At 47.7% G+C, this 21,208-nt stretch overlaps 1 protein-coding gene across 2 annotated transcripts; it reads right to left on the reverse strand.

Annotated features, from left to right (window-relative positions):
• Positions 1-1,968: 1,968 nt before the first annotated feature.
• On the reverse strand, positions 1,969-21,003 carry myo5b (myosin VB). Of its 2 annotated transcripts, none has more exons than XM_062412832.1 (38): positions 20,891-21,003; positions 16,916-17,026; positions 16,566-16,737; positions 16,306-16,450; positions 16,030-16,186; positions 15,815-15,958; positions 15,653-15,734; positions 15,038-15,145; positions 14,787-14,896; positions 14,443-14,708; positions 13,979-14,060; positions 13,710-13,850; positions 13,493-13,615; positions 13,284-13,367; positions 13,057-13,191; positions 12,887-12,984; positions 12,087-12,173; positions 11,477-11,588; positions 10,489-10,700; positions 10,243-10,399; positions 9,889-10,128; positions 9,559-9,795; positions 9,365-9,458; positions 8,954-9,099; positions 8,406-8,525; positions 8,061-8,195; positions 7,917-7,982; positions 7,564-7,803; positions 7,165-7,328; positions 6,112-6,310; positions 5,933-6,026; positions 5,403-5,546; positions 5,086-5,237; positions 4,760-5,000; positions 4,251-4,545; positions 3,965-4,139; positions 3,808-3,888; positions 1,969-3,411 (listed from the first exon to the last, which is right to left on the reverse strand). In XM_062412832.1, exons 1-38 carry the CDS (start codon positions 20,918-20,920, stop codon positions 3,259-3,261), a joined length of 5,532 nt encoding a protein of 1,843 aa, XP_062268816.1. In that variant the 5' UTR covers positions 20,921-21,003; the 3' UTR covers positions 1,969-3,258. The 2 variants fall into 2 exon arrangements, with proteins under 2 accessions (XP_062268816.1, XP_062268817.1); XM_062412833.1 differs by lacking the exon at positions 20,891-21,003 and adding an exon at positions 19,161-19,502.
• Between the last annotated feature and the right edge of the window lie 205 nt (positions 21,004-21,208).

Raw genomic sequence — 21,208 nt, forward strand, 5'->3', positions numbered from 1 at the left:
TATAGCTTGTTTATATCTAGGTTATGGTTGTTTCTGTCCGATCTGTGTCCTGACGCTTTCTGTGTCGCTCACACGGTTCCTGACAGTGAGTGAGGACGATGGAGACGAGACATGGTGGAGACGAGGCCTGGTGGAGACAAGGCCTGGTAGGTGGGCGAAGGCTGGTGGTGATGGGGGGGGAGTCTGTGGTTGACGTGTTTTCAGCGTTCAGGAGATGTAGAGGAGATAAGTTGTGGAGGGAGTCGACTGTTCCCGTCTCTGTGACAGGAAGTTACAGGGTTAAAGTTCTGAAACCCCCCCCTCCCCCCTCCCTCCACCACCACCACCACCACCACCCACACTAAACCACATGGCTGAGGTTCACGTCTCCGCTCAGAACATCTTCAGCTGCGGTTTGTTCTCACTCATGTAACATTCTGTCAATAAAGTTTGTCTAACTTCACCCGACTGAGTCTGAAGTGATGCGTTTGGGGACGTTCAGAAGAGCCGGAATAAAATAGTCAAACATCATATTTTTACTGTTGTATTATTGGATTATATATAAAGTTTGATTTAAATTATATATAATCTGTGATTCATTTACAAAAACAAATAAACTTTTACTTACAATATTTGAATCAGACTAAAGTAAGTTTTATATGAAATGAATTAGCTCAATAACTAACAATCAAGTCACATAAAGGATTACCAGAGTAAATGTACTCTATTACTCTCCATCATTGATGATCTATATTGTGTTACCTTAGAAACAGATGGTTGAGGTGACCTCATGTTTTATATGTGTAACATTATAAGAGAGAATGTTCAGTGAACATGTGTCCGTGTTGAGCAGCTGTTCATATCAACATAAACATTTAAAACACATACATGTAAAAGAGTTCATGTGTTTGCTTCAAACCATATTTTAAATCAGACGCTGCTTCCTGCTCCAGGTTTGTGTCGACACTTTGTGCTGCACGGCGTGCAAACAACTTGTTGTTGTTTAACTTGTTCAGAAATGACTCGTCACCACATCCTCTTCCTCCGTTTGACTTCATCCTCTGAAAACAGGACGAGCAGCTTCAGATCAGCTCCTGGTTCATCCTCTGTAACCAGGACCAGCAGCTTTTATAACAGCTCCCCAAAAAGAAGACAAATCTTGACCACGATCGCCCCCTGGTGTCTGGCTGCAGTACAGCTCATTAACTCTGCCTCCTCCATGTTAGAAGATGGGACATGGACCAAACAAACCAAAAATCTAAGTACATGCGTGTCTACAGCAGGGAGTCTGACACGTCTCCTGACAGGCCGACATGTCCTCCACACGTTGGAGGCGGTTGACCAATCACAACAGAGTGGACCAGCTGTCCAATCAGAGGAGAGTGGGCTTTCTTAAAGAGACAGGAGCTAAAATCATGTGTTTGAGACAGAGGCTGAAAAAGAGGACAGTGTGATAAGGGGGACTACTTTCAGTGGTGGATGAGTCCATGCTTGTTGCAGCAGTGAGTGTTTACAGTATGTGTGTGTGCGTGTGAGTGTGTGAGTGTGTGTCTGTCAGTGACATGTGGGAAAAATTCCTGAATTCATCAGTGTCACCTGAGTGACAGGTAAACCACGGAGCCACTCACAAACATCTGGAACAACTGACACACACACACACACACACACACACAAACACACACACACATACACACACACGCACACACACACACACACACCCACACACACCCACACACACACACACAGCTGCTGTGGGAAATAACTCTGCACTAGGTTCACACAGCTGCAGGTGTGTGTGTGTGAGAATTCTTAATACTTAATGTTCACTCATGTAACCATTGTAGCAATATTAATCAAATTTTCATTAAATTGTTCAGATTCTTTACTATGATGTGAATCATCTTTCAGTGTTAAAATATTTGATTATTATTGATTATCATGACATTTTATATTTCTTGATAACCAAACATTGATAACAACAACGACTGGCAACAGATGCTAACATCAAACACAACTGAAATGTTTCTGAAGATTTGAATGCTGTGAAAAATACATTTCTGATTATTAAAGATACATTTTTTATATTTCCACCATTTATTAACTTCATCATTACGTCAATTCTTAAACAAGCTCTACAGAATTCAATAATAACAAACTTTTTCTTCTTCAACAGTTTAGTGTAAAAGACAATCAGACGTGTTGATCATCGATAATGGCACGGCAGACAAGCGCAGTCTTTCCTCAGACAGCAGGGGGCAGCACTACATATTTGTTTCCTCTACTTAAGTGATAAATTAGCGTCATTACAAATATGGAAAAATCTTTGTATAAATCACAGATAGAAACGTTAAATGAGCCGAGAGAAGAGAAACGTCAGTAAAATTATTTCCCACAAAAATAAAAAAATTAATTCAACAGAGCAGAAAACAATATTCAAATAAATGGAAGACTGGATTCATCTGTGAACAAACAGCTGAACACGACCTGAGCAAGAAAAAGAGTCTGATTGATTTTAATTTCTAGTTTTAAAAAGCAGCTCGATCTTCAGAGAAACTGTTTCATGATCCACTGAGTAGAACTCGACTTATTTTACTTCTTTACATTTGAACTTATATAAAGTTCATAACATCACCTGAGGAAGCTGTTGCACATTTAAACTTGTCGTCGTTGTGATATTTAGTGAAAGATTTCGTTCTGTCTCTTTTTCTTCTGTCGTTCAGCACATTTAGTCAGAAAAACATGTTCGGATCTATTGCATCACGTTTATATCACAATTATCATTTTTCTAAACAGAAGCTGAAAAGTCACTGATGGTGAATCTTCAAAAGTTAAAGGCACAAGAAAAGATTATAATAAATCTAAAGAATCAGATCACCTGAGGAGGAACTTCAGGAACGTGAATAATTCCAGAAGCTGAGACGACATGAAGATAAATGTTACTGATGTTCACTCAGAGTCATCAGTGAGGGGATTTTTATTTGTGGATCCTGAAACATCGTTTCTCCGACCTCTGACCTTCCTTATCCTCCAGGACACTTCCTGTTCCTCACGCTCGTCTGGAGACGGAGACGACACATGGAGACAGACAGCAGCTGCTCTCTGCTGGAGGACAGACGTCAGATCTGACAGATGCTGAGTGAATAAAGGACGTTTTTACTGTTCAACGTCAAACAGGAAGTCAGAAGTGACCCAATGAATCCTCTCAGGTCGACAGACACAGTAAGGACCGTGTCTGTGTGTCCGTGGCGTGGTCCGTCCGTCCTGGATGTCTCTGACACTTCAGACTCTGACCAGGAACTCGAGGCCGAGCGAGGCCGGGATGTGCAGCGTCTCCAGGCTGAGGGCGGAGGGCGTGTACGGGAAGAGGACGGGGAAGGTGTGCTTGGTGTCGATCAGGAGCTGAGGAGGATCGTTCCTCACCTGGAGACGACTCTGGACACATGAAGACACAGGAGACAGTAAACACATCGTCTGTCCTGACATCTGAAAAGAATCTTATATCTTATCAGAGTCACGTGTTTAACACTGAGTCAACGATTGATTTGTATACCTCTATGAATGACACATGTAGAGAGCTCCAGAATACATGTATATAAGTATATAAGTATATAAATGATTCAAACTGACACTGAGGAGAAACAACTGGACTGAATCTCTACATGTGTCCAGCAGGTGAATTCACCTCCTCACGTCACGCTTACAATGCACGAGCGTACATCTACGACGTCACGTCAGCAGGACAGAATTCATGTTATGATCAGGACGTGTCAGACAGCAGGGGAACAGAGACCTTCAGGGACAGAGGCTCACAGCAGCTCGGACTCTCACCTGAATGTCTCTGATGAACGACACCGTGACTCGTTCCTCAAACTCGTTCAGTGGCGTGTAGAGGTTCAGGACTTTCACAATCTGCAGAAGACAGAACCTCACGTCAGCCTCGTCTCATGACGCGGGGACATGTGATGTGTGTGTCATGTGACCAGACCTGCTGTGTGGTGAGGGCGATGCAGAGCGAGCAGATGGCCTCGGCGTCCTGAGACGTCTTCTTCTTCACCTGCAGCAGCTGAGCGGCCTGGATGACCGGCTCCAGAATCACTGCAGCTTTACTCTGATACAAGTTGTTTCCCCGGAGCCACTCCTCCAGCTGACTGGTGTTGTATCTGGAGACGCAGGGATACAAAGACACAAAGACACAGAGACACAGAGACAATCACTCAAACTGTGTGGAATCAGGTCCAATCAGACACTGTCGTTGTCCCGGCTGTCGGTACCTGAGCTGCATGCCCGTGCTCCAGGAGCAGACGTCTTTGCGTAGCAGCAGGTTGTTGAGCGTGACAGCGTTGATGCAGTGGAACAGCTGTCGGACCACCTGACCCACGATCTCCGGGTCCAGACCGTGGTCACTCATGATGCTGTGAAACTGTCCCAGCTGCCGGATGAGGGCCTCCAGAGTGTAGCTGCTGGGGCCGCCGGCGTCGGTGTCCATGCTGGACGAACGGTTCCTGTAGCCCATCGGCTTCACGCCCGCCAGGCTGGGGATGCTCTCACTCTCCAACATGGCTGACACTGGGGACAGCAGAGAGACGGACCCGGGGCCCGGTTCATTAAATGTCCTGCTGAAAAAACAAGCTACAAACTGCGTCTGTGCAACCAGTTATCACCAGTGCCCCAGGTGTACCCGTCGGTTGTCCCAGGCCTCCCACTGGTGGACGTCCTGAACGGAGACTTCAGGGGTTTCACAGTGTGGCAGAGAGAAAAGGTGAACAGCTGTGAACCTCACCGATCATGGGCTGTATGATGCCTTCTGCCACTTTGATGAGCTGCTGGTAGATCTGGATGGAGAGGTCGCTCAGCACCTGTCTGTACTCCGCCAGGTCAAAGTTCTTCAGACAGTGCTCGTTCTGTTTGGGCGAGTTCTGCGTCATGAAGACCTCGTCCCCGCTGTACTGCTTCAGGCAGTGGAGCAGGCGACTGGTGTTGGCCAGCCAGAAGGACGTCGTCTCAAAGTCATCGCTGTTCTTCTACAAACAAAAGAAAATACTTTAAATATATATCAAAACCACAGAACAGGCCGGTTGGAGAGGAGCGTGGAGGACTGACTCGCACCTTGAGGACCTTCTTGATGGAGTTGATGGAGGAGGTGAGCAGAGACTCCACCTTGTCGTCGTCGTTGATGTAGTCGGCGTGGCGGATGCACATGAAGAGGATGTACGCCGGCAGGCAGGGGACGGTCCCCGACACCGCGCTGGGCTTCATGTCTATAACCATAACAACGTTTTTCACTTCATGCAAACACATGGCAAAGAATTCGAGGGCGACTGACACGATTTTAAATGTTGGATGTTGGATGCAGACAACAGAGGGTTGGATGGCTCCACTGAGACTGATGCTGCTACGACCTCCAACCAGCTTCATGAAGATACCTGTGATCAGAGTCTTGGCCAGCAGAGCTTCATCCTCCTTGTAGTACTCCAACATGCCCTCGAAGTCCTTCTCCTTCCTCTGGACGGTCACCTGCCGACTCAGCTCGGGTCGGGATCTGCTGCTCAGAGCTGCAGCCTGAGACGCTGTGACAGAGACAGAGACAGAGACATGAGACATGAGACATGAGACAGAGACATGAGACATGAGACAGAGACAGAGACAGAGACATGAGACAGAGACAGAGACATGAGACAGAGACAGAGACAGAGACATGAGACAGAGACATGAGACAGAGACATGAGACAGAGACATGAGACATGAGACAGAGACATGAGACAGAGACATGAGACATGAGACAGAGACAGAGACAGAGACAGAGCCATGAGACAGAGACAGAGACAGAGACAGAGACAGAGACAGAGACAGAGACAGAGACAGAGACTGAGACATGAGACAGAGACATGGGACGTGAGACGTGAATCTGAATCAGAGTCAGATGATCAGCTGCATGTCCGTCTTCTCCTCTCACCCTCGAGCTCCTGGACCTTCTTCATGTAGATCCTGAGCTGCTTCTTCAGTTTCCTCTCGTTCTTCTCCTGTTTCTCCACCAGTTCCTTGAGGTCCTGCAGGAAACAGGAAATACAGAAATTAGACATCAGAAAAACCCAAAACGTTTCAGTCCTCTCGTGTTGTGACTGGTTTTCTCACCAGGTTGTCGTTGGTGAGTCGTGTGATCTCCTGCTGGACGCTGTACTCCACCTGGGCCTCCGGGGACAGGGACATGGTGTAGTTGAGGATCTCCTGCTTCTTCTCGATGTCGGCTTTCAGCAGCTCGATCTGAGTGTGAAGAGCCTCCAGTTCGTCTTTGTGCTGCCTGGACTGAGTCTGCAGCTGGGCCTCCAACAGCCTGGAGGGACCAGGAGGACAAGGAGGAGCAGCAGGAGGTCAACGTGTGAACATCACATATTGAGACATGGGTATTAAGTCTTAAGGTGCGTTTTTAAGGTGGTATTCCTGATTTAAGGTGGTATTATGGTGCATACACAGCACAGGTACCTTCACCTGCCTAAGAGAACAGGTTTCACACAACACAAAGTGTTTGAGAGCACTGTGTGTCCGTCCTGCGTGACAGCAGAGTCAGAGGGCAACGACTCAAAGACTCAAAGACTCAAAGACTCAAAGGCTCAGCTCAATCGACAGTTTGGTAAAAAGAAGAAGATAAAAAAGTGAGAAGACAGAAACCTGGCAACTTGTTTGAGGCCTTGATAAGCCAAACCCAGTTCTCCATCTTCATTCAGATAACACCAGTCCTGCTGGATACTGGTGTCCACCAGACAGAGGACAGGCAGAGAGACAAAGAGACAGAGAACCAGAGAGACAGAGAACCAGAGAGACAAAGAGACAGAGAGACAAAGAGACAGAGAGACAAAGAACCAAAGAACCAGAGAGACAAAGACACAAAGAGACAGAGACAGATGGAAGAAGATGAAACAACAGATTGTGAGATACAAAGTAGAAAACAGTATAAAAGAAAAAATAAAACCAACGGGGAACTGTGATTGGTTGTTGTTATGAAATTTGCACTAGTGCCAAACATCAGGCCCGCCCACTTCCATGACACAAGGTGCATGTGAGGGACCTGCGTTACTAAGTCGACCGACAGCTGTGGTGTGAACATCACAAGTCCGAGGACGACAGGACACAAACACTGATGGACAGGTGAGTCCTGCTGAGCGGGAAAACCATGATGATGTCACTGACCTCTTAGACTCAGTCAGCCCCTGATACGCTCTGAGGGCCTCTTCCTTGTCCTCGGGAACCTCAGTAACCTCAGTAACCTCTGGAACCCCAGTAACCCCAGTGACCTCTGGAACCTCTGGAACCTCTGGAACCTCTGGAACCTCTGGAACATTATTACTTTGCTGCTGAAACACAGGAAACACAGAGAGTGACTGAAGACATCTACAACATGACTCTGGTGTCCAACAGGGCTCATGGCTAGAGACGCTTCTCTTTACTCTTTGTTCAGGATCTTTTTCTGGAAATGGAATTAGAATAGATGTAAAATGAGTTTCAAGACCTGAAGTTATCACACAGTCACGTTTTCCTCTCTGACAGATTTGTTTGAGGTTCGTGTCAACACATTTTTGTAAAACTCACAACTTGTTGGTTCTTCTCCAGGAGCTGAGCGTTCTTGACGATCTGAGACCTGAGGATGAGCATCTCGTCTTTGCGGGCGTCCAGCTCGTCATTGGCTGCTTTGAGCTGACTCAGCAGCAGGTTGTAGCCGTCCTGCAGCTCATTGGACGAGTTGTTTTGAGCTGCTCGCTCAGAGATGCTCTTCCTCAGGTCGTTGAGGTCGTTCTTCAGCTTCTTGTTCTCTGACTCCAGCTCCTCTCTCTGCAGAGACAGATTATATCCATCATTTGATTCAACTTCCATCACTTTCTGTCATTTCCTTCAGACGAGCAGATGATTTAAACGTGTTCTTAACGTGTGCTTCAGTTTCGTACCTTCAGGTTATTGTAGGCCAGATCTGCAGTTTCCAGCTCAGACGTGGGACTCCTCGGCTCAGAGCTCTACAACAGAAACAAACCGGTCAGTGAAACGTCCTGGGACTATCAGAAGATTCATTAACCTTTGATTAGAGTCGTCACCCTGTGCTTGGCGAGCTCCTCCATCTTGTCCACGCTGGTCTGCAGCCTCTTCCTCTCCTGCTCCAGCTCTCGCACTCGTTTCTGCAGCTTCATGAACAGACTGATGTCCATCGCAGCTTTCTCCACGCCCATCTCCTGAAAACCAACCAGCAGATCCACACGTTCACTGTCTGATCCAATCCTCTTCCTTCATGTGTCACATCTACACCTCCGTCCTTGTTCTTACAACAAACAGGAAACTAACGTGAAAGACTTGAGGTCTGAATCTGAAAAGATGAATTCTCCTCCTGGTCAGATGATTTAAACGTGATCGTCATGTTCTGACTCGTTTCCTCACAGCCTCACCTCCACCAGCTGGACAGAGTCCTCTGTGTCGCCCACCTCCGACGTGGACACTGACGGGTAGTTCGAGTCCGACTCCAGGCTGCTCAGATTGGACGGGTTCCTCGTGTGGCCGGGCACGAACTGGAGGAGGATGGGAGAGTGAAGCGATTTTTAAATCCTGGCTGTATGTGTCAATAAACATCTTTATAGTAAATTAACTTCCGTGACCCAATGATGACATCTGCCTGCAGGGGGCGATGGTGGCTCCCAACTCCTGAAGCTACGTTACAAAGCTGGAGTAGTGACAGTGACCTTGGTAAATATGAACCTATGAATCCTGTTGTTCTAATGCAGCAGCTGTCATTACTTGACTCAGGGCTGCGATGACCTTTAACCTTAGACCACAAAAATCTAATAAGTTTGAACCCTAAACCCAAAGTTGACGAACTCTCCTCAAGTTGTTCTTGGGATATCGCCTTCACAAAGAATGAGACGGAAAACCTGAAAACATAACACCTCCGGCCACTAGGGCGGGAGTATCTCCGCCCTAAAGGCAGGTGAGCGCTCACCTTGGTGAGAGACACCTCCTCCTTCAGGTTCTCGTATTTCTGCTCCACTCTGGAAATCTCTTTGAGGAGGTTCTGGTATCTCTGCCTCTCTGCGTCCAGCTCCTTCTGAAGAGACGCTTCTGTCTGAGACACACTGCTGCTGATGTCTGAAACACACACAGACACACAAACACACACACACACACACGGACACACAGACACACACACACACACAAACACAGGATCAGTGACCCAGTTCCACCTCCTGTCGTCGAGCTTCAGTGTTCAGACTTCACCACTTCATTGACATCTAGTGGTAAAGTAGTGCATTACATCAATCTGACTCCAGAGCCCTGTGGTTTCCAGGTTAGTAAACAATGTGGAGAGAGGCCAGCAGGGGGCAGCAGCAGCACGGAGGAGCTAAGGTCTCACCTTGGGAGTTCTTCGTCTGCTGGAGGATCTTCTGGTTCATTTCCTCTTTCTCACTCTTCAGCAGAGAGTTTTCTTTCTCCAGCTCCTCCACCCTCTGAGGTCACGGAGGGGAAAGGACATAACTTACATCATCAGTGACATCATCACAGGAAGTGACTCGAACTCGTCAGTGATCGGACAGACTTCACACTCACCTGTTCCAGGGTCATTTTCTCGCTGCCGTGCTCCTCCTCCATTTTCTTCCTGACAGCGTGCGCCTCCTGAAGCTCCGCCCTCAGCTTCTCCAGCTCGGCCTGCAGGGACGTCAGCTGACCTCCTTCGCCACGCGGACCCCGGACCTGCTCCAGCTCCTTCCGCAGTTTGATCACCTCCGATTCCATACTGACGTTCACCGACTGCAGCTGCTCGTTCTGAGTTTTTAAATCTTTAGACTGAAACAGGAAAAGATGAAGTTGTGTATGAGCAGCTGTACCAGTAGAGCGACAGGTGCACCCTGGTTCTACATGATGAGTGCAGCTCTATACCTGGTCGTCTATCTTCCTCTGCAGCTGGACGATCTTGTTCTCCATCCCTGAGTTGAGGTTCTTCAGATGTTGGGCGGATCGAGCTTCGATCTTCCGCTCCTTGAGTCGTTTCTTGGCTTGCACGCGTCTGAACCCACACTGGATGGTGATGGCAGCGTTCCGTGCACGTTGGAACTTCTTCCTCTGCAACCAGCCCCGGACGCTCTTCTGGATGATCATGGCCTTGTGATGCAGGAGGAACTGAGGAGCAGAGCAGGAGAGGAGGGCGTGCACAGATCAGAACTACAGAGTCCTCCTCACGTCTCACCATCACAAACACAGTGCAGAGCTCAACAACACCAGGTGTGTTCTTACCTCCCAGTAGATCCTGCGTGTGAACATCCCTTTAGCGTAGGCCTGGATGGTGACCACCGCCTTCCTCACCCTCAGGTAGGCCCGTCGGTCTCTCACCATCCGATACTGCTTCTGACAGACGAGTGCTGCTCGAGTCAGACGCAGGTACTCGGCGTACCTGAGGAGAAACAACGACCGGAAGATGAGACGCACACTTTCACCTGCTTCATGTTCATCACAGACGATATCGTCCTGCAGGACACTGACCTGCGGGCCAGGTAACCTCGGCCATATCTCTGCAGAGTGACGGCCATCTTGCGGATCTTTCGGTATCGGATTCTCTGCAGCCAGCCGCGAACCGTCTTCTGGATCTTGATGCACGCCGATCGGAACCTATCAGCACGGAGCTTCTCCAGGTACGCCACCTGCCCCGCCCGGAAGAAGATCTTCGTCTTTCCAAACTGGAACATGTCCGGCTCCTGAGACACGAGGAAAACAGACCATTCATCTGATCACTGACCTGATCACCGACCTGATCACTGACCTGATCACTGACCTGATCACTGATCTGATCACTGACCTGATCACTGACCTGATCACTGACCTGATCACAGACCCGATCACTGATCTGATCACTGACCCGATCACTGACCTGATCACCGACCTGATCACCGATCTGATCACCGACCTGATCACCGATCTGATCACCGACCTGATCACCGACCTGATCACAGACCTGATCACCGATCTGATCACCGACCTGATCACAGACCTGATCACTGACCTGATCACAGACCTGATCACAGACTTGATCACAGACCTGATCACCGACCTGATCACCGACCTGATCACCGACCTGATCACCGACCTGATCACAGACCTGATCACCGACCTGATCACAGACCTGATCACCGACCTGATCCCCGATCTGATCACAGACCTGATCACAGACCTGATCACTGATCTGATCACCGACCTGATCACAGACCTGATCACCGACCTGATCACCGACCTGATCACCGACCTGATCACAGACCTGATCACCGACCTGATCACCGACCTGATCACCGACCTGATCACCGACCTGATCACAGACCTGATCACCGACCTGATCACCGATCTGATCACTGACCTAATCACTGACCTGATCACAGACCTGATCACCGACCTGATCACAGACCTGATCACCGACCTGATCACCGATCTGATCACTGACCTAATCACTGACCCTGTCGTGGATTAAACGTGTTCTGACCTTGATCAGCGTCGCCAGCAGGTTTTTACAGACGAGCTTCTTATCAGATGACGTCATGTCAGATTTCTTCATCAACACTCGATACCTGCTGAAGAAATCAGGATACGTCCACCTGCAAACAGGAAGTCACACACGATCATCTCTTCAAAATAAAAACTGATAACTGCTTCCATCACTGTCACTTGTTGTAAATAAACTGAATTATTTTCCAGAACCACAAGAAGAAATATTTTAAAGTTAAATTATGTGAGTGAATCCTACACATATTTCTGATGGTTCATAATCAAATCTTAAACATGTAAATAAAATCCTGTTTAATGATGATAATGTATTTTAATATATTTAAACCAAAGTCAAACTTCAGATTTAGAATCTTTGACATTTGAATCTCAAACACTATTGAATCCAAACATGTGTTAGTTATGTGACTTGTTGTTTCTCTTGCTGTCACACAGGAACTCAGATTATTAGATTTCACACTGACTCAGGAGAAAAACGCTGAGAGGAGAACGAGCTGCAGAGAGAACAAACAATAACAACAACAACAAGATGTCGCTGCTCCTGAAGCAGAAACACAGACCTGAGATCAGCCTGTACAGCGTGGACTCACCTGGACGGGTATCCGGCCGCACTGATCCGGATCGTCTCCAGAACGCCACAGGCTCGGAGCTGCTGCACCGCTCTGCTCGAGTCGAACCTGCAGCAACAAACAGGAAACACGTTAAATCACCTGGAACCACAGTGGACCTTTGGTTTGTAGGTGAAGTCCCACCTCCTCTTCCTTTTTTGCGGCATCGCACAAACACACACACACATACACACACACGGCACCGACAGCCTGACGGATGACAGCCGGAGGAGTGAAGAGACGTTAGAGTGAACCTGAGTCTGGAACATGTGACTTCATCTAATTAACGTGACGGAGACGTCAGGAGGTCGAGAACAAAGCAGCGTTTATCTGAACAGGCTGAAAACATCCAGTGAGTCAGAAGAACCACGAGCTGCAGCTCTGTCACTGATCAATACTTATCAATTATCATTTTACTATTACACATTTATCACTTACTTATTATATATATTTCATCATTACAGATGAGGTGTTTGCTTTTAAGTTTTTCTGTGTTGTACGTATCAGTTTTCATGTTTCATCAGTGTTGTTGTAATTAGTTAGTTGATGATATAAGAAATGTCTGTGACGTCATGATTGACAGCCGAGGCTGTCTCCTGATTGGTCAAGTGCCGCGGCTCAAGATGGCAGCGTTCGTATCCGGAAAATTTGAGCTTCATGTCTGGAGGAAGTGGAGATGTGGTTTCCATCTTTATTTCCAGTCTGTGGCTGAAAGTACATGTCTGTCCTGAACCCTTCAATCATTAACCTTTGACCTCAGAGGAGATAAATGGTGGACTCACGAGAAGGCCTCTTTGAAGTCGTTGGGTTTGATGCAGCGGACGTAGTGAGGCGTCGTGGCGTTCAGAGTCTCCATGAGAAGATGAAGGGAGCTGCGGAACTGGACCAACACAAACACATGAGTAACAGGGAGGAGACGTCCTCGGGGACGGGCCTGCAGCGGTCAGCTCACCTGGTGTCCCACCGTCTTCCTGTGATCTTTGTTGGGCCCTCGAGGACTCGGCTTGGCTGCACGGACGTTCACCCTGGAGTTCTTTGAGGGGGGGGCATCGTCTTTCTCGTGAAACAGATCTGCTACGAGCTGAAGCTGCAAGAAGAGGCGGCGACAACATGTCATACAGATTGAAGGCAGCGTCAGATTAGTTTAAATCCACTTCATTTAGACTTCTCTGACTTTACCTGGCTGGCCTTCAGGATGTTGATCTGCTCCTCGTACACCGTGTCTCGGTTCTTCTCCAGAAAACCTTCACACTGGTACTCCACCTGTCCAAAAAGGAAATGACATCATCAGCTCATCTGTCGTCTTGTGTTGTCTCATGAACGCGTTCAAATTATTTTCTCAATGAACGGATCTTTGTGCTGGGAGGGGGGGGGCGTCCTGAGCTCACCTTGTCAGCGAAGTGGATGATGATGAAGGACGTGTTGGACATACGAGGTTTCTGAAACTGATCTTTGCTTGAGTGCTGCTGGAAGAGCTTCTGAGCCCAGTTCACGTCGGTTCCCTTCGGAACCTGAAACGTGACAACGAGCAGAAGATAAAACAACGTTCGTTAAGGAGGAGGAGGAGGGGGAGGAGGAGGTGGGGGGGGGGGGGAGTCTTCCTACCTTACACTCCTCGTCCAGCAGGTCCAGGATGCCGAGTCGAGCCTCGATCAGGTCGATACACGGCTGATTATCATAGAAGTCGATCAGAGTCCAGGGAATCAGCTCCTTCATGTACTCCTCCTGCTCCAGTTTAAACACATGCTGCAGAAACACAACACAACACAAACACAATCAGCTGCAGGGAGGAGAGGAGGAGAGGAGGAGAGGAGGAGAGGAGGAGAGGAGGAGAGGAGGAGAGGAGGAGAGGAGGAGAGGAGGAGAACACTCACAGAGTTAAACTGCTGCTGAAGCTTCTCGTTGGCGTAGTTGATGCAGAACTGTTCAAAACTGTTGATCTCAAACGTCTCGAACCTGCAGAGAGTCACAGACAGTTTAGATCAAACACAAACCTCGACCTTTGACCTACAACATCTAGAGAACATCTCATTTTCTATTAGTTTGATTCATGTCCCATCTGCTGACATGGAGGAGGTGTTTAGGATCTCTACTGCAGCCAGCAGCCGGGGGGGGATCGAGAAGCTTTGGGAGCTGACATGTCGTCCATCTTTTTTTACAATCTATGATTTCCACAGAAGCTGATAGATTATGAATCAGTTGGACTGGGGGAGGAGCCACAGTGGATCATGACCAGATACGCTCCCCTCCGGATGTTAGAGAAACAAAGTTGGACAGAACACCAGTGACCAGACACTGTAAGTTTAGAGCCCAGAGTATTATGGTCTGTCCTTCGTACCCGTAGATGTCCAGGACGCCAATGAAGGAGTTCTGTTTGGACGTGGTGTGTAGAGACTTGTTGATGTGTTGCACGATCCAGTCAAACATGCGGGCGTAGATGTGTTTGGCGAGGGCGTCCCGGGCGTTGGTGGCCTGCTTGCTGGACATGTTCTTCACGTACGTCTCTGAGGTCGTAGCCAACTTCCTGTGACAGAGCCAGTGCTCCATCTGCTTCAGCTCCACCCCAAGCAGCCGGCAGAAGTGCGTCAGGTGGGCGTCGTCCTTCTGTAACACACAACGCCTCCTCTTAGAGGCAACAACCGACAAACATGTGTGAGTTGTCGACATGGGGGAGGGGCTTACCGAGACACGACACGACTCTCCGTCTCTCTCTGTGCAGATCTCTACGTTCCCCAGATGAAGGATGGACGCCATTATTCTGAAAATGTTGCTCTGACTACTGTCCTTCACACCTGCAAACACACACACACACACACACACACAGATGTTGAACAGACGTTGGACTCTATCGTCACATGTGTCCCGTCCACATTCAAGCCACAGAAGTGATGGGGATGAAGATGGAGGATGATGAAGCTCGGGCCGGCTCTCACCCAGCAGCGTGAAGGCCTCTCTGGTCTTCTTGAGGTCCTCAGCGTCGTTCACTCCCTCGATGAAGATGTTCTCCCCTAGCGACGTGTAGGTGAAGTCTTCTGCACTTTCTGCAAGAGACACAACACGAGGAGGTTTCACTGGGACGAAGGCGAGTGGTCGGTCAGAGCGAGCGACCGGACGTCAGGTCGGAAGAGGAGGTGAGACACGTCCACACCATCTGTCAGACCAGCAGGATGTCCGGCGCCATCTTGGATTTTTTTAAACCAGAAGTATCTATGTCTGAAGGACCAGGAGGGCAGGGCCAGACTGAGAGCTCGAAGATACTACACGCCCACCTGCACCCATTGGATGTTACTGTGTCAGTCACACAGTGGTACCCCCCCCCCCCCAACACATCCGGTGCTTTATGGTCTGTTTGACTCTAAATGATCATAATTCACTTAATGATCATCAGCTGTTTGAAGAAGACTTCAAACTAGAGACTGAGACAGAAACTCCTGAATGTTACTGACGTTATAAAGTGAGAAGTAGAGTCATTTTCTCATGGACTTCCAGTGGAGTCGCCCCCTGCTGGTCACTACACAGAAGACAGGATTGGTAGTGAGTGGACTTACTGAGGCTGAGGTCTTTGAACTCTGGTAAACTGGCAGAAGCACAGAGCTGATAGAAGATGTGATAGTTCCTCTCGTCCTCAGCCTGTGAAACATGAACACACACAGATGAATAAGGAACAGGCCGCATCCAGAACCCTGTGAAACACATCAGATCCGACTGACCTGGAACACGACTCGAGACTTCTCCAGCAGGTACGTGCGCATGTTGGCTCCGATGATGTTGTATTGTTGATTGAATCCGATCTGAATGTACTTTCCAAAGCGACTGCTGTTGTCGTTTCGGGTGGTTTTTGCGTTTCCAATGGCCTGAAGGGAACAGAAGAGACTTGTTAACATGTCGCCCCCCCCGAGGTTACATCATCCTCATCATCACTCACCTCCATGATCGGGTTGGAGGCCAAGACCTTCTCCTCCACGTTAGTGTCATTAGCTGAACCCCCCACTGTGGCAAAGAAACGCATGGCGTACTTCGCAGAAACCGTCTTTCCTGCTCCAGATTCTCCGCTCACAATGATGGACTGATTCCTCTCGTCTCTGCAGAGCCAACACAAACATTACATTTTACTACACAACAGCGACAAACCGGGTGTAAAGTGTTACTGCTGCTGCTGAATGTGTTTATAATACGCAACAGCAACAGCTTCAGATCTGACCTGGACATCTGTTTGTACGCTTCTTCAGCCACAGCAAATATATGTGGGTCCATGTCGCCCATGTTCTGTCCAGTGTAGGCGTTAATGACCTCCTCTCCATAGATCTGCAGCTGCTCATACGGGTTAATGGCCACCAGAACAATCCCTGAGGAACACACACACACACAGACACACACACACACACAGAGCCTGAGCTTCATGCACAGTATGCGATGGTAATGAGAGTGACAGCTGATCAGAGATCCATCAATGAGACTGACCACAGTATGTGTAGATGTGGTTGGACTCCAGGAATCGAACCCGGAGGTTGTGCAGCACTGCAGGTTCATGCAGGTAGCTGAGAGCCGTGAGGTCGTTCTCTCCGACCAGGATGTCGGGGTTCCGGAGGAAAGGGAGAGGGTTGCTCTTCGGACCCACAGGATACTCCAGAGGCTGAGGCAGAACCAGGAGAACCAATCAATACACAATCAGTATCTCATTGTGACGTCCCAGTCATCTCCTCATCACAGGTGTTTTCATGGTTTCCATGTGGAACATTTCCTCCTGGATCAAACATTTAATAGTGTTTTAAATTGAGATTTGCCCTCTAACAGGTTGATGTGAGCTTTACCGTTTCATCTTCACGTTTGAGGTGAAGAAGTGATTCTCCTTCTTTGTAATCTCTGGTGATCTCTGCCGCCGCCCACACATCCTCAGGGTCCGGGATCCAGACCCGGGTGAACTGAAACACACGTCATCAGGTCGGATCAGGTTCTGGGTCCAGAGTTCAGACCTGTACTCCACAGAACTGGTTAAACTCAGAGGTTTAAAACAAACATCACATTTATCTGGAGGACTCCACATGAAGAACCAGTGTGTTACTGGTAAATAAAGATCTGAGCTTCTATCAACATCTACACAACTTCTGTAATGAAAACATTTTCATTATTAGAATCGTTTAAAGTCGAAGTCTTTGTGATAAATCCAGTTTTCAGTGAAGTGTAAAATGAAACAATTATCTTTATGTTCATTCTTGTTCTTCGGCAGCCAATCAGAGTAGAGCTGAGTAGCAGCATGACCTCAACACAGTGTGTCTATCTGGGACACGTCAGAAACCGACCAATCACTGTGCAGCATGACGCTAGCATGTAGAGTAACTGTGTCACACACATAAGTGGTAATGAGGTGTGTGTGTGTGTGTGTGTGTGTGTGTGTGGCGGGGGGGTTCTCATGCCTACAGGAATGTGTGATGAGGACCTGATGTGACAAACTGAAACTGGATCAGTTTCCTGAAACTTAATCTGACGACTCAGAGAAAAGAATCCCTGCTCGGTCTGTGATTGATAATCGGTCTGTGATTTGTCTGTTGTTCAGCCTCTGAACAGACGAGGTCTCAGGTTTCACTGAGCAACTCTGGGTGTGACCAACAGGAAGTCAACACCTGTTACACCATCCTACATCCACCTGTCACATGAGTGATGGTGTTAGAGCTGAGGACAGTTACTGATGGGACCCCCCCCCTCTCTAACAGTGTCTCCCTCCCACCCACAGATGTGACATGTACGAAATCCGTCTCCACCCAACAACAACCCGACTTCCACTTTATCTGATTAAAAGACAGATGGGGGCAAACTGACAAACCCTGACTACCCCCCCCCCCCCACAGACACACACACTCTGTCCGTGTGGGACGATAACTATATTTGTATTTATTATAAACTCACGGCTGCTCTGAGGAGTGGGAGTGTGCAGGGTCTTAATAGATTAGAAAGAACAGATAGATTGATGATAAAGTAAAGCGCTGACAGACTGTGACTCAACACAAACCAGATGGAGCTGCAGGATTGACCCCCCCCCCCCCCCCCCTCCTCGGTCTGGATTATGTGTCTCAGCAGGTGAAGAGGATTTAAGTTCCTCATTAATGATGAGTCCTGCAGCCGCTTCACAGAAACTCTTCAATATTCTCTTTAACAGTTGAAGTGAGTCACACTGGAGGACCCCTCCCCCACATGACAGAGATTCACTCGTCCCTTTGTCTGAAACAAGTTAACAACCAGAGCACAACAACAACACAACCTCACAACTTCACAACAAACTGTCATCTCAGAATCTCATGGTTACTGTTTGTTCTATAAAAGCACGTTCATCCTCTTCTAGAAGCAGAACCTCTGACAACACATTTCTTCTCACTGAACTCTGCAAAGATCTGGTTTAAGAGGCGTCGCCTCAACAACATTTCTAGAAGCAACATATCTCGAAGAAGCTCCAACAACTACAGCCAATCAGAGCGCAGGACAGGTTGAAGTCGGTGTGAAGAGGCAGAAACCTCTGGTATGTGTTGATGTCTTCATCCTCTACGTGTCCAGCTCCTCTTCTTCATCCTGAGATGTTTGTGTTCTTCCAGTTTCACGTCACGTGTTAGAAACCTCATCAACACGTCCACTCGCTCACTGAGAAGCTTCCACACATTGGCCTGCTTCATTCTCACATGGACTCACTCTGACATGTTACAGAGCTTTCTCTAGAACATCAGGAGATGATCTGGAGAACCACCTGGACCTGGATCAGCTGATCACTGTTGTGTTTACGTTTTTTCATTTTGGAGTAAACCACCTGTAACCAGGGGCAACAACGTGTGGGAAGTCACCACGTGATCGATCAGCTGTTAAACTGAGACTCAGAACCAATCACCTGGAGGAAGCTCGGGTCAGACACACGTCGTCACCTGCCACCCGCTGACGTCACCAGGTGAGTGACATAAAGTTAGAATTTACAGGAAGTTTAGAACCTGGGTTTGTTCTGACACACACAAACACAAACACACACAAACACACACAAACACACACACACACACACACACACACACAGACACACACCTTTGTGTACAGCTCGTTCACAGACATCTTCCAGCTCGTGTTTCCTCCGTGTTCGAACAAACTATGACGCTTCAGTTCCCATTAGATCATGATCATCCTTTAGAATAAGTATAATCCATAAAACTCCATTAGAACCAGTAGAAGAGTTCAACTCCATTAGAACCAGTGGATTGTTTAAACTCCATTAGAACCAGTGCATTATTTAAACTCCATTAGAACCAGTAGAGCGGTGTTTCCTTCACTTCCTCCTGGAGCAGGTGAACAGCCCGCCTGTCCACGGCGGGGAGGGGGAGGGTTTCGGACACTTTGTTGGGTGGAGTTCGGCTCCGTGGGTTCGATTCTTCACGTGTTCTTCATATGTTCTTCATGTATTCTCCGCTTTCCCCCGGTTCCCAGGTGTTCCTCTGGTTCCTCTGGTTCCTCCGGATCGTGCAGGTGAACCGCAGATGATCCACAGACACACACCGCACTTCCTGACACACACCGCGCTCTCTGATTGGCTGTTGCCCTGGACCGCAGCCAGGTCTCTGAGGCGCACACAAACACACGCTCGCGCACACACACACACAGATTACTGGGGATCGGGACCTTTGAAATCCCACAATTTAATAAGTTGTATTTTATTTATACTTATTTGTATTTTGTTTTGTTGAATACAATGTTATCAGGGTTCATCTATTGTTTTCTTTTCATCACCGTATCTGTCACTTTTTTTGGTCAGATGTGTCAAAAACAACAACAACAGCATAAACACAATAACACAATAACATGTACACTTCTGATGTCATACAGGTGTGTGTTCGTTTGCCAGTGAGGACGCTGACCACACGCTGCCTTCATGGACCTGGAGGTAACGACGTGCACGCGCTGTGGCTAGGTGATGACCACAGGGACCCCCTCGTGCCCTCTGACCTTTCAGTCTTCATCACACACGTCACACGTCAAAAAGCTTTCAGAAGGTTCAAAGGTCATGACCACCACCAGGGGGCAGCGGTCAGGCCTCTGGTCTCCTCTCAGACTACAGGTGACTACCAGGTGACTACATGTCCAGTTGCATCATGGGAAATGTAGGAGACATCAACTAATGTCTCAAGTCACTATTTTTAGCACATTTAAAATCATTAGTCAAAGTTACAAATCACACTGTAAAAAATAAAAGGTATTTGACTACAGGTGTAAAGTTACAGAAAATGGAAGTATTCCATTTTTAAAAATATCATTATATGTATATATTATACTTCTACTCAGTTAAACCATTGAATGTAAGTTTATTGTCAGTACTTTGCAGAGTGGTACTGATACTTTTACCTCAGCTACCGGAGTTTGACGTTTGAATGGAAGAAACTTGGGTGTGTATTTGAATGTGTTACAGAGTAGCACTGATACTTTGACTCAAGTAGGTTAACTTTTGAAGATAAGAGTTTTACACATACTGGAGTACTTGACACAGTACTACTGATACTTTTAGTTTAGTTACTTTGGTACAATTTTGAATAAATAGGTTTTACTTGTAAGACTATTTTACAGAGTCGTAAATGTGAGCATTTCTTGTTGAGCTGAGAACTCTCCTCCACTTCAGAGGAAAGATCTTATCTGACATTATGTAAGTGACACTTGCTGACGGTGTGAACATTAACAGACACGTCTCCTGTCAGAGCCGCACAGGTGAAACAGGTGATAAAGGTGAAACAGGTGTTAAAGGTGTTAAAGGTGATAAATGTGACCTTTACCTTGCAGTAAGGGTAATATTGCCCGGTCATCGTCAAGTCCGCACATAAAGTCCGAGTGTGTGAGCAGCTCCGCAGCTTTAACAGTCACCAGGAACAAGCAAATCTCAGACCTGTCTCAACACAACTATTATTCTTACAACAGCTAATGATCCACTCCCAAACCACACCTGCTGCAGGTATGAGCTGTTTACCTGCCGCCGGTCCGACTCCGCCCACAACACCCACTATTATACCAGATCACCAAATAATGAGTCGTCACACCGTACAGTCACAGTCTGTGATGGGCTTGATTAGCACAGACATGAACAAACGATGACG

The sequence above is a fragment of the Platichthys flesus genome, chromosome 19 (genome assembly GCF_949316205.1).
Source record: "Platichthys flesus chromosome 19, fPlaFle2.1, whole genome shotgun sequence".
In the NCBI taxonomy this organism is placed as follows: Eukaryota; Metazoa; Chordata; class Actinopteri; order Pleuronectiformes; family Pleuronectidae; genus Platichthys; species Platichthys flesus.

What these genes read in the sequence shown, in the direction of transcription:
- myo5b (XM_062412832.1), bottom strand. Translation starts at nt 20,920, where the DNA reads ATGACCGGGCAATATTACCCTTACTGCAAG. An exon ending in TCAAACGTGAAGATGAAACG is followed by an intron (nt 16,738 to 16,915) that starts GTAAAGCTCACA and finishes GTTCTGCCTCAG; the next exon opens with CCTCTGGAGTATCCTGTGGG. An exon ending in AGAGGCCTTCACGCTGCTGG is followed by an intron (nt 14,897 to 15,037) that starts GTGAGAGCCGGC and finishes GTGTGTTTGCAG; the next exon opens with GTGTGAAGGACAGTAGTCAG.